We start from the raw sequence: 14,110 nt of genomic DNA, 5'->3' as shown, positions 1-14,110 counted from the left end.
AGGGTCGTTTCCCTGCGGCTTCGGCTCAGGGATAGGTCTCTCACTGTCGTTTGTGCCTACGGGCCGAACGGCAGTGCGGAGTACCCGGCCTTTTTGGTGTCCCTGGGAGGGGTGCTGGAAAGTGCTCCGACTGGGGACTCCGTCGTTCTACTGGGGGACTTCAACGCCCACGTGGGCAATGACATTGACACCTGGAGGGGCGTGATTGGGAGGAACGGCCCCCCTGATCTGAACCCGAGTGGTGTTCAGTTATTGGACTTCTGTGCTAGTTACGGTTTGTCCATAACGAACACCATGTTCAGGCATAAGAGTGTCCATCAGTGCACATGGCACCAGGACACTCTAGGTCGTAGGTCAATGATCGACTTTTTGGTCGTTTCATCTGACCTGCGGCCGTATGTCTTGGACACTCGGGTGAAGAGAGGGGCGGAGCTGTCAACTGATCACCACCTGGTGGTGAGTTGGATCCGATGGCGGGGGAGGAAGCTGGATAGACCCGGCAGACCCAAGCGTACTGTAAGGGTCTGCTGGGAACGTTTGGCCGAGCCCCCTGTCAGAGAGATCTTCAACCCCCACCTACGGCAGAACTTCGACCGGATCCCGAGGGAGGCTGGAGATATTGAGTCCGAGTGGACCATGTTCTCCACCTCCATTGTCAAAGCGGCCGCTCAGAGCTGTGGCCGTAAGGTCTCCGGTGCATGTCGAGGCGGCAATCCCCGAACTCGGTGGTGGACACCGGAAGTAAGGGATGCCGTCAAGCTGAAGAAGGAGTCCTATCGGGCCTGGTTGGCTTGTGGGACTCCTGAGGCAGCTGACATATACCGGCAGGCTAAGCGGACTGCAGCCCGGGTGGTCGTGGAGGCAAAAACTCGGGCCTGGGAGGAGTTCGGTGAGGCCATGGAAAAGGACTATCGGCTGGCCTCGAAGAGATTCTGGCAAACCGTCCGGCGCCTCAGGAGGGGGAAGCAGTGCCCTACCAACGCTGTTTACAGTGGCGATGGGCGGCTGTTGACCTCGACTGGGGATGTTGTCGGACGGTGGAAGGAATACTTCGAGGATCTCCTCAATCCCGCCGTCACGTCTTCCATTAAAGAAGCAGAGGCTGGGGGCTCAGAGGAGGACTCGTCCATCACCCAAGCTGAAGTCACCGAGGTGGTCAAGAAACTCCTCGGTGGCAAGGCACCGGGGGTGGATGAGATCCGCCCTGAGTACCTCAAGTCTCTGGATGTTGTGGGGCTGTCTTGGCTGACACGCCTCTGCAGCATCGCGTGGCGGTCGGGGACAGTGCCTCTGGGATGGCAGACCGGGGTGGTGGTCCCTCTTTTTAAGAAGGGGGACCGGAGGGTGTGTTCCAACTACAGGGGGATCACACTTCTCAGCCTCCCCGGGAAAGTCTATGCCAGGGTACTGGAGAGTAGAATACGGCCGATAGTAGAACCGGATCGGATTCAGGAGGAACAGTCTGGTTTTCGTCCGGGCCGTGGTACACTGGACCAGCTCTTTACCCTCTACAGGGTGCTGGAGGGTTCATGGGAGTTTGCCCAACCAGTCCACATGTGTTTTGTGGATTTGGAGAAGGCATTCTACTGTGTCCCTCGCGGCATCCTGTGGAGGGTGCTCGGGGAGTATGGGGTCCGGGGTCCTTTGCTAAGGGCTGTCCGGTCCCTGTACGACCAAAGCAGGAGTTTGGTCCACATTGCCGGCAGTAAGTCAGACTTGTTCCCGGTGCATGTTGGACTTCGGCAGGGCTGCCCTTTGTCGCCGGTTCTGTTCATAATTTTTATGGACAGAATTTCTAGGCGCAGCCAGGGGCCGGAGGGTGTCAGGTTTGGGGACCACGCGGTTTCGTCTCTGCTCTTTGCGGATGACGTTGTCGTGTTGGCCCCTTCTAACCAGGACCTTCAGCATGCACTGGGACGGTTTGCAGCCGAGTGTGAAGCGGCTGGGATGAGGATCAGCACCTCCAAATCCGAGGCCATGGTCCTCAGTCGGAAAAGGGTGGTTTGCCCTCTTCAGGTTGGTGGAGAGTTCCTGCCTCAAGTGGAGGAGTTCAAGTATCTAGGGGTCTTGTTCACGAGTGAGGGGAGGATGGAACGGGAGATTGACAAACGGATCGGTGCAGCTTCTGCAGGAATGCGGTCGATGTACCGGTCTGTTGGGGTGAAGAAAGAGCTAAGCCGTAAGGCGAAGCTCTCGATTTACCGGTCAATCTACGTTCCTACTCTCACCTATGGTCATGAGCTTTGGGTCATGACCGAAAGGACAAGATCCCGGATACAGGCGGCCGAAATGAGTCCGCAGGGTGGCTGGGCGCTCCCTTAGAGATAGGGTGAGGAGCTCAGTCACTCGGGAGGAACTCGGAGTAGAGCCGCTGCTCCTCCACATCGAGAGGGGTCAGCTGAGGTGGCTCGGGCATCTGTTCCGGATGCCTCCTGAACGCCTTCCCGGGAAGGTGTTTCGGGCATGTCCAACCGGGAGGAGGCCCCGGGGAAGACCGAGGACACGCTGGAGGGACTATGTCTCCCGGCTGGCCTTGGAACGCCTCGGTGTCCCCCCCCGGAAGAGCTAGAGGAAGTGTCTAGGGAGAGGGAAGTCTGGGCATCTCTGCTTAGACTGCTGCCCCCGCGACCCGGCCCTGGATAAAGCGGAAGAAGATGGATGGATGGATGGATGGATAAAGTGAATAATATCAGCGTAAACCATTGCTTGGGGCGTAATTGCCTTAATTATTCGCAATTATCACTAAAGAGCAGCAATAATATAACTTTAATAATATAACAGCCTGACACTGGTGCATTCGAGTCCTCCTGGGATGTTTGTATTTACGAGTTGGATGTTGTGTTTACGACGCCAGGTCACTTAATTCGGAGTAAGATGGCGGTGCACTTTCTCAATGAATTACTCAAAAATACAGCAAGGGTACTTACTTCTACTTCTAGAAAATGAAGAACAAAGAATGTACATCAGATGTGTTTTGCTTTTTTTACGTTTAATTTATGAAGCCACTGTAAACGTTATCGTTACACATGATATTGTTATATAATGCTATCATATTTTGAGCAGGTGTTAGCTTGCTTTGTTGTAAATAGAAAAGGCCTGACAAGATCACTGCTAAATACCTTTAAATATTGTGGTATTCCGCCATGTTTACACGACTCAAACTCGTAAAGATCGGGGGTTAACGCCGCCTTCATGTGTTATCGTAATTTTCTTACTTCCCATATTTTGTGATTACCAGTGTTGGGGAAAGTTACTTTGAAAAGTAATGCATTCCAATATTGCGTTACACCCTTAAAAAGTAACTAATTTAGTTATTTAGGTTGTGTTCACTTGTCATGTTGGGTTGGATTAAAGCGCCCCCTGGTGCGATTGCTGGGTTATTGCGGTTCATCTGAACACATGTGAAGCTGCCATCCCAACCCTGGAGCACCAAACAAGCGGAGCGAGACGCTAAAGAGACGAGTCTCCAAACCAACTCTGGTGCGGTTCCACTGATATATGAACACAACACAGACCAAAGACATGTGAACCAACCAAAAACAGGACGTGATGTCACAAGATGCGACGCTAAAGTCAGCTGATTTGACGACGCGGAAATATCGGTGTATCCAAAATGAGTAGAGGAAAAACCTGGAGCAGCGAGGAGGTAAAGTGTTTTGTTAAATATGTTTTGTAATTGTTTTTTGGTCCGGACCAAATGAACCAAACGAACCGAACTACAAGTGTGAACGCACCCCTAGTTACTTTTTAAGAAAAGTAATGTGTTACGTTACTTTTTCATCAAGAGAGATGAATAAATGCTCATATTTAGTCTCGATTTCTCTCAACATGGGAACAGAAGAGCTGTCAGTCAAATTAATGTGAAAAAGTAACTCAGATATTTTGTTGTAAATTTGAAAAGTAATGCGTTAGTTTACTAGTTACTTGAAAAAGTAATCTGAGTACGTAACTCAAGTTACTTGTAATGCGTTACCCCAACACTGGTGATTACGAGCTCATCCCATTCAAATTTTGACTTGAGAGGGCGTTCATTAACATGTTGTTAACATGAACTACCATGCTGCTAGCATGTTTTACCATGAATTAATATGTTACTGGCATTATTTGACATGTGGCTATCATGTTTTAACATGTTGGTAACACTGTTTTTGCGTGTGGCTAGCATGTTTTAGCATTTTGTTGTTAGCATTAATTAACATGTTTTAACATGAATTAACATGTTGTTAACATTATTTAATGTTTTAACATTAAATAGCATTTTGCCTACATAATTTGGTGTTGTTGATATCATGTTTTATCATGAATGAACATGTTACTAGCATGTTGTTAACATTGGTTGTATGTTTTACCACATTGGTTGCATGATTTAACATGAATTAGCATGTTTGATTACATGTTTTTTCATGTTGTTAGCATAATTTTGCATAAATTAGCAGGATGCTAGCATGTTGTTACCATGGATTAGCATGTTGCTAGCATGTTTTAACATGTAAACATGAATTAGCATTTTGCTAACATGATTTAGCATTGTTGTTAACATGTTTTAACATGTTGTTAACATGAATGAGCATGTTGTTACCCTGTTTAAAACATGTTGTTAACGTGAGCTACCATGCTGCTCGCCTGTTTTACCATGAATTAACTTGTTACTATTATTTGACATGTTGCTAACAGGTTTTAACATGTGGGTAACACGTTTTTTGCGTGTGGCTAGCATGTTTTAACATTTTGTTGTTAACATGAATAAACATGTTTTAACATTAAATAGCATATTGCTAACATGATTTGTTATTGTTGATATCATGTTTTATCATGAATTAACATGTTACTAGCATGATTTGACAGGTTATGTTTTAGCATGTTGTTAACATGATCGTGCATGTTGGTAGCGTGTTTTAGCATGTTTTCAACTTGAATTAGCATTATGTTAAGATGTTTTAACATGAAATGTGAAAAAGTAACTCTATTTTGTTGTAAATTTGAAAAGTAATGCGTTACTTTACTAGTTACTTGAAAAAGTATGAAAAAAATCTGTTACTTGTAATGCGTTACCCCAACACTGGTGATTACGAGCTCATCCCATTCAAATTTTGACTTAAATTTTGTTCATGTCCATTTTTCTAACTAGGAAACCAGTATTTATGATAATTCTGACAGCATGTGAAGGCAACCCGAGCTTCCCACTTGTAGTTACGACTTTGTAGTGGCGTTCATTTGCGAAAATACAATCTTTACAACATGACTTGAACACACCAAAATATGCGGACTATATTATAATATGTTAAATAAAAGACAAACAACCACAAAAAAATATAATAATCCAAAATATGACTTGCTTGGACAAAAAACTCCCTGTTCCTCTTACCACTGAAGCGCAGGGCTGTTTCTCTGATCAGTACTCAGTTTTTGAACACATTTTTTAATGAATTATCCTACAAAACGCTCTCAGAAAGGCACATAAAGAAATTGTATTAAAATATGTTCAATATTCAAAGTAAACTGAAAGGCAAATATCCCTGCCCACATGAAAAAATACTATAGTATATTATAGTAAAATTACTCTAGTAAATACTTTAGTGTTTTTGAACCATACTATAGTAAAGATACTACAGTAAATTGTCGAATATTATTTACTACACTTTGTTAATTTACTGTTGTACATTTACTATAGTACGGTTCAAAAACATTATAGTATTTAATTGAGTAATTTTACTACTATATAGTATTTTTTTCATGTGGGTGGAGAAAAGTTTTTGATTCTTTTTTGACTATGTATGTTTGTGTTTTAAAGAACAAAACTGACGCAATATACGTGCAATATTTAGTTTCATTATGTGTGACACAATGCAAATGGTGTTCATGTAAAGTTACACAGCGATTGCAACATGCCTAAATGATGAATATTCATCGTTATAACAATACTTCCTTCTTCCTTCTACTTCAGAAGCACTTTTGGTGTATCTATTCGACTCGATTCTATACACTACTTCAAAGTTAAAGATAACTATACTTTTATTCAAAACAGAACCGAATAAGAAAGTATATTTCATTCCCCTTCGCTTGACGCACTTCCGCGAACTTACACCGGAAGTTGTGTTGTTGTTGTTTAGTGTGTGGGGGGTTGAGCCCTGCCGGCTCGCGCTTATATACGATGTTTCTCTCGCTGTCGTTGTGTCTCTATCTATCCGAACGGGCGAATGGCGTAGGACAGACCCGGTAGTTGATCGGTTTGTGTCGGGGTTTTGAACAGGAATGGATTCGCGGGTGTCGGAGCTTTTCGGGAGCGCGGCGAATGCGGCGGCCGGCAGGAAAACCGCCAAAAACGGCAGCAAAAAGTGCAAAAACCGCTCAGCCCGGTACCCAAAAGCGAGCAATAACTCGCCTTATCTACCTCCAGAGGTGAGCCGACACATTAAACACATCTTTCTGATCGAAAACCAAGTTTTTCCTGCTTCTAATAACTCTCAGTATTTCCTCCAATTCAAATGATGTATTTATTAAAGGCACCATATGTAAGATTTCAGGATTAAAATATCCAAAAACCCACTAGAACAGTGTTGACTATATATTTAAGTTTAAACACATTAAACTGCTTCGATTATATTCTAATCACTCTGAGTATGTCCTTCAAAACAAGGTTTTATTGTGACTTTGCTGATTATTTATGTATTTGTTTACAAAAATACAGTCACGTGATGAAATGCTGACGACATACACACAGTATATGGAACCATAAAGTGTACAATCATTACATTATGTCAACTTACTCGAGGTATTCAAATATGATTACTGTAAAATATAATAATAATAACAACGAAAAGCCACTTGATTAAAATTGGGCATGAGAACATCATAAACAAAACAATCTGATAGCTTAACAAATATGCTTTAAAGGCACAATATGTACGATTTTTGGATTAAAATATCCACTAGATCAGTGTTATATATTTTGTTGACTTGTGTATTTTATCCCAAATGTTTCCAAGAGTGTTTAAATCCGGAGAAAAAAAGCGCTAGCGGCAGAATAAAAGCTCCGCCCACTCAAGAGTCAAGACACGCCTTTGTTTTGAATAAGAGGTGAAAAATTACATACTGTGCCTTGAAGTAAAATATATATACTTTCGACATAAATATTCAGTTGACAATATACTAGCAGCATTTTGACATTCTTTTATAAATATCCCGGTGTTGTGGCAAATTAACGTTTAAAGTACATTTATTTTTAGTTTGTACACTCAAAGCATGTCATTTAATGCAAATGTTTGTCTGGCACGACAAGAAACACAACTAAAGAAGAGAGAAAGAGGCTTATTATTGTGTCAGGCTGTAATATGACACGAGCTGTGTTTGTAAATATGAGACATAAAGGAGGGAAAAGATGATTCGGTGTTTCTTTCACAGTAGAAGTCAATCAGAGGATGATTAATATAGTCATGAGCTGGGCTTGTCCAACAGGATTCTTGCCATTTTTGATGTGAAATGACTCTTGTCTGTGACGTCTGCATTAGCAAAGCTTGCGTCATCATACCTGACATGAACATCGGTTTAGATTCACCACAGAACAAAAGCAGCAAGACGTGTGTATGGACGAGAAATGCTTGTTGGTGGACGCCAGCGCGGCTCTTTCTCTTCTTCTTTGTGCTTTTGAAAACTGAACTGAGGTCCATTCAGCGCTAACTCTGTCCTGTCTTTTGTTTCAGGCTGAAGAGGGAAACATTGAGTACAAGGTAAACTTTCTGTTGTACTAAAGTGCACTCATTTACTTAACTTATTGCTTGTAACCGCCATACCCAATCATGGTAAACTATGGTAAACTATGGTAAATCATGCTAGAAACATGGTAAACATACTAGAATCATGGTAAACTATGGTAAACTATGGTAAATCATGCTAGAATCATGGTAAACTATGGTAAATCATGGTAAACTATGGTAAATCATGCTAGAATCATGGTAAACTATGGTAAATCATGGTAAATCATGCTAGAAACATGGTAAACATACTAGAATCATGGTAAACTATGGTAAATCATAGTAGAATCATGGTAAACTATGGTAAATCATGGTAAACTATGGTAAATCATGCTAGAATCATGGTAAATCATGGTAAACTATGGTAAATCATGCTAGAATCATGGTAAATTATGGTAAATCATGGTAAACTATGGTAAATCATGCTAGAATCATGGTAAACTATGGTAAATCATGCTAGAATCATGGTAAACTATGGTAAATAATGCTAGAATCATGGTAAACTATGGTAAATCATGGTAAACTATGGTAAATCATGGTAAACTATGGTCAATCATGCTAGAATCATGGTAAATCATGGTAGAATCATGGTAAACTATGGTAAATCATGCTAGAATCATGGTAAACTATGGTAAATCATGCTAGAATCATGGTAAATCATGGTAGAATCATGGTAAACTATGGTAAATCATGGTAAATCATGCTAGAATCATGGTAAACTATGGTAAATCATGCTAGAATTATGGTAAACTATGGTAAATCATGCTAGAATCATGGTAAATCATGGTAGAATCATGGTAAACTATGGTAAATCATGCTAGAATCATGGTAACCTGTGGTAAATCATGCTAGAATCATGGTAAACTATGGTAAATCATGGTAAACTATGGTAAATCATGCTAGAATTATGGTAACCTGTGGTAAATCATGGTAAACTATGGTAAATCATGCTAGAATCATGGTAACCTGTGGTAAATCATGGTAAACTATGGTAAATCATGCTAGAATTATGGTAAACTATGGTAAACTATGGTAAATCATGCTAGAATCATGGTAAATCATGGTAGAATCATGGTAAACTATGGTAAATCATGCTAGAATTATGGTAACCTGTGGTAAATCATGGTAAACTATGGTAAATCATGGTAGAATCATGGTAAATCATGGTAGAATCATGGTAAATCATGCTAGAATCATGGTAAACTATGGTAGAATTATGGTAAACTATGGTAAACTATGGTAAATCATGCTAGAATTATGGTAAACTATGGTAAATCATGGTAAACTATGGTAAATCATGCTAGAATCATGGTAACCTGTGGTAAATCATGCTAGAATCATGGTAAACTATGGTAGAATTATGGTAAATCATGGTAAACTATGGTAAATCATGCTAGAATTATGGTAAACTATGGTAAATCATGGTAAACTATGGTAGAATTATGGTAAATCATGGTAAACTATGGTAAATCATGCTAGAATTATGGTAAACTATGGTAAATCATGGTAAACTATGGTAGAATTATGGTAAACTATGGTAAATCATGCTAGAATTATGGTAAACTATGGTAAATCATGGTAAACTATGGTAAATCATGGTAAACTATGGTAAATCATGCTAGAATCATGGTAAATCATGCTAGAATTATGGTAAACTATGGTAAATCATGGTAAACTATGGTAAATCATGCTAGAATCATGGTAAACTATGGTAAATCATGCTAGAATCATGGTAAACTATGGTAAATCATGCTAGAATTATGGTAAACTATGGTAAATCATGGTAAACTATGGTAGAATTATGGTAAATCATGCTAGAATTATGTTAAACTATGGTAAATCATGGTAAACTATGGTAGAATTATGGTAAATCATGCTAGAATTATGGTAAACTATGGTAAATCATGGTAAACTATGGTAGAATTATGGTAAATCATGGTAAACTATGGTAAATCATGCTAGAATTATGGTAAACTATGGTAAATCATGGTAAACTATGGTAAATCATGCTAGAATCATGGTAAACTATGGTAAATCATGCTAGAATCATGGTAAACTATGGTAAATCATGCTAGAAACATGGTAAACTATGGTAAATCATGCTAGAATTATGGTAAACTATGGTAAATCATGGTAAACTATGGTAAATCATGCTAGAATCATGGTAAACTATGGTAAATCATGCTAGAATCATGGTAAACTATGGTAAATCATGCTAGAAACATGGTAAACTATGGTAAATCATGCTAGAATTATGGTAAACTATGGTAAATCATGGTAAACTATGGTAAATCATGCTAGAATTATGGTAAATCATGGTAAACTATGGTAAATCATGCTAGAATTATGGTAAACTATGGTAAATCATGCTAGAATCATGGTAAACTATGGTAAATCATGGTAAACTATGGTAAATCATGCTAGAATCACGGTAAACTATGGTAAATCATGCTAGAATCACGGTAAACTATGGTAAATCATGCTAGAATCATGGTAAACTATGGTAAATCATGGTAAACTATGGTAAATCATGCTAGAAACATGGTAAATCATGCTAGAATTATGGTAAACTATGGTAAATCATGGTAAACTATGGTAAATCATGATAGAATCATGGTAAACTATGGTAAATCATGGTAAACTATGGTAAATCATGCTAGAATCATAGTAAACTATGGTAAATCATGGTAAACTATGGTAAATCATGGTAAACTATGGTAAATCATGCTAGAATCATGGTAAATCATGCTAGAATTATGGTAAACTATGGTAAATCATGGTAAACTATGGTAAATCATGCTAGAATCATGGTAAACTATGGTAAATCATGCTAGAATCATGGTAAACTATGGTAAATCATGCTAGAATTATGGTAAACTATGGTAAATCATGGTAAACTATGGTAGAATTATGGTAAATCATGCTAGAATTATGTTAAACTATGGTAAATCATGGTAAACTATGGTAGAATTATGGTAAATCATGCTAGAATTATGGTAAACTATGGTAAATCATGGTAAACTATGGTAGAATTATGGTAAATCATGGTAAACTATGGTAAATCATGCTAGAATTATGGTAAACTATGGTAAATCATGGTAAACTATGGTAAATCATGCTAGAATCATGGTAAACTATGGTAAATCATGCTAGAATCATGGTAAACTATGGTAAATCATGCTAGAAACATGGTAAACTATGGTAAATCATGCTAGAATTATGGTAAACTATGGTAAATCATGGTAAACTATGGTAAATCATGCTAGAATCATGGTAAACTATGGTAAATCATGCTAGAATCATGGTAAACTATGGTAAATCATGCTAGAAACATGGTAAACTATGGTAAATCATGCTAGAATTATGGTAAACTATGGTAAATCATGGTAAACTATGGTAAATCATGCTAGAATTATGGTAAATCATGGTAAACTATGGTAAATCATGCTAGAATTATGGTAAACTATGGTAAATCATGCTAGAATCATGGTAAACTATGGTAAATCATGGTAAACTATGGTAAATCATGCTAGAATCACGGTAAACTATGGTAAATCATGCTAGAATCACGGTAAACTATGGTAAATCATGCTAGAATCATGGTAAACTATGGTAAATCATGGTAAACTATGGTAAATCATGCTAGAAACATGGTAAATCATGCTAGAATTATGGTAAACTATGGTAAATCATGGTAAACTATGGTAAATCATGATAGAATTATGGTAAACTATGGTAAATCATGGTAAACTATGGTAAATCATGCTAGAATCATAGTAAACTATGGTAAATCATGGTAAACTATGGTAAATCATGCTAGAATCATAGTAAACTATGGTAAATCATGGTAAACTATGGTAAATCATCTGTATTGACTTCAAAACTGTCAAACTTAAATTTTCAAACTACTTTAAACTTCAAACCTTTAAACTTTAAACCTTCAAACTGAAATCTTTAAATTAACTTTTTCAAACTTTCTGGTCTATGCTTTTTCAAGCCAATTTCAAAGCTTGTGTACAAAGTTTACTCCTGTAGTAAATGCGGCTAGCAGGTGTAACCGCTCTGTAGATCAGCAGGGCTTTTTATAAACTACAGCTGTTCATTTAAATGTCTGCATTTCTCCACACGGACACTCCCATGATTACCTTTGTGTTCTCAGCTAAACTCAGCCTGACTCTAGTGTTGTGTGTGTGTGTGTGTGTGTGTGTGTGTGTGTGTGTGTGTGTGTGTGTGTGTGTGTGTGTGTGTGTGTGTTGTAGCTGAAGCTGGTGAGCCCCACCCAGTACCGCTTCGAGCACTTGGCCACACAGATGAAGTGGAGGCTGCAGGAGGGCCGAGGCGAGGCGGTGTATCAGATCGGGGTGGAGGACAATGGCCTGCTGGTGGGCCTATCAGAGGAAGACATGAGAGCCTCTCTCAAAACACTCCGCAGGATGGCTGAGAAGTGCGAGCAGACACACACACACACACGTTCAGTTCATTATGCATGAGAATAAAGTTGATTTTGTATCCTACATAAACTCTTGGGTGAATCTCAGAAACATGCAAAGGTCATATTTTACTCCAAAACAATGTTTTTTTTTTTATTGTTTGTACTACATATGATAATATAATAAAATAAAAGGCCATTTAAAGGGATAGTTCACTCTAAAATTAAAGGGTTAGTTCTGTAAATGTAAATTCTGTCATTAATTCCTCACCCTCATGTCGTTCAACACCTGTCAGACCTCCGTTCATCTTCAGACACAAATGAAGATATTTTAGTGTAAAGCTGATGCTCTGAAAGGCCTCCATTGGCTCAACTTTACACTCTCAAGACCCTTAAAAGACACTAAAGACTAAAGTTACAAAGTCCATCTCACTACAGTGACTCTACAATAACTTTATGAAGACGAGAATAGTTTTTGTGCGCAAAAAACCCTAAATAACGACTTATATAGTGATGATGATTTCAAAACAAGGCATCATGAAGCTTCGAAGCGTTATGAATCACTGAGTCGATTCAGCGGTTTGACACGCGATCCGAATCATGATTCGACTCAATGATTCATAACGCTTCGAAGCTTCATGAGGCCGTGTTTTGAAATCGTCATCACTATATAAGTCGTTATTTAGGGTTTTTTTGCGCACAGAAACTATTCTCGTCTTCATAAAGTTATTGTAGAGCCGCTGTAGTGAGATGGACTTTGTAACTTTAGTCTTTAGTGTCTTTTAAGGGTCTTGAGAGTGTAAAGTTGAGCCAATGGAGGCCTTTCAGAGCATCAGATTTGCACTAAAATATCTTCATTTGTGTCTGAAGATGAACGGAGGTCTGACGGGTGTCCAACCACATGAGGCTCAGTCATTAATGACACAATTTACATTTTTGGGTGAACTAACCCTTTAAACTCAAGTCATCATTTAATCACCCTGGTGTTGTTGGCCTTCTTTCTTTTATGGACACAAAAAGAGAATTGCTTGTCCGTATAATGGCAGAGATTTAAAGGAACACGCCACTGTTTTTGAAAATAGGCTCATTCTCCGTCTCTCGAGTTAAACAGGCTCTTGATTATTACTGAGTAATGAGGTTATAGTTCCTAGAAAATCACAACTTTTCATTTTCCTGTCGGTCTTACTACACGATGGAACTACAAAAGAGTCGAGTTTTAAATAGGAGAAATATGGAAGCTCTTTGGTCATTTTTGAGCGATATGCTAACGGTCTAATCAGATTCAATGATCTATGCTAAGCTATGCTAAAAGTGCTACCGCCAGACCCGGAGATCGGCTGAATGGATTCACAAACTGTCAAACTCAAAGTGTTTAACTCTAGAGGAGACGGAGAATGAGCCTATTTTCAGAAATAGTGGCGTGTTCCTTTAAGAGATGCAAAAGTATCACAGAATGATTCAATAGTCAGGTTTCCGTCGAAGGATTTTTTTAGCGCATCAAAATGTTTACCGGAAATGCCAATTATTTGTGTTTTTGCAAATGTTGACACAATCTTTTTCCGTTTAACTTTTTTTTTTTACGTCAAATGTCGCAAAAAAATAGTTTGGGAACACTTTTTGTTGCAAAAAAGGAATTAGCCTATACATTAAATCGATTATATTCATATTATTAAATTATTTTATTACTATTGGTCAGAATAAGGCATTACCTCTCAAACATAATTAGGGCCCGACTCATGAAACTTTGCACATCCGTCAGAAGTGGCGAAAATTTGCATCTGATATGGGTTTCAGAATTAGGCGTGGCAAAATGGCTCGATAGCGCCACCTACAACATTTAAAGAAGTGCCCCATCCGCTACGTCTCACGTACACGTATGAAATTCGGTACACGCATGTAACAGCCCAAAACCTATAAAAAAGTCTCCTGG

The 14,110-nt window shown here is 39.3% G+C and overlaps 1 protein-coding gene across 2 annotated transcripts in view; it reads left to right on the top strand.

Moving 5' to 3' along the window:
* The first annotated feature begins 6,095 nt into the window (after positions 1–6,095).
* gtpbp2a (GTP binding protein 2a) overlaps positions 6,096–14,110 on the top strand; it is a 61,775-nt gene continuing 53,760 nt past the window's right edge. The window contains exons 1-3 of one of the 2 annotated variants that reach the window (XM_079842853.1): positions 6,096–6,399; positions 7,701–7,727; positions 12,011–12,195. In XM_079842853.1, the coding sequence (XP_079698979.1) occupies positions 6,253–6,399; positions 7,701–7,727; positions 12,011–12,195 (359 nt within the window). In that variant the 5' untranslated portion in view covers positions 6,096–6,252. The remainder of the gene's footprint in view (positions 6,400–7,700; positions 7,728–12,010; positions 12,196–14,110) is intronic. The other variant, XM_079842854.1, reaches the window with a different exon arrangement.

This window comes from Gobio gobio, assembly GCF_949357685.1.
Source record: "Gobio gobio genome assembly, chromosome: 18".
NCBI classification, from domain to species: Eukaryota; Metazoa; Chordata; class Actinopteri; order Cypriniformes; family Gobionidae; genus Gobio; species Gobio gobio.
The sequence above is the reverse complement of the archived record's forward strand: the minus strand, read 5'-3'. Positions and strand labels throughout refer to the sequence as shown.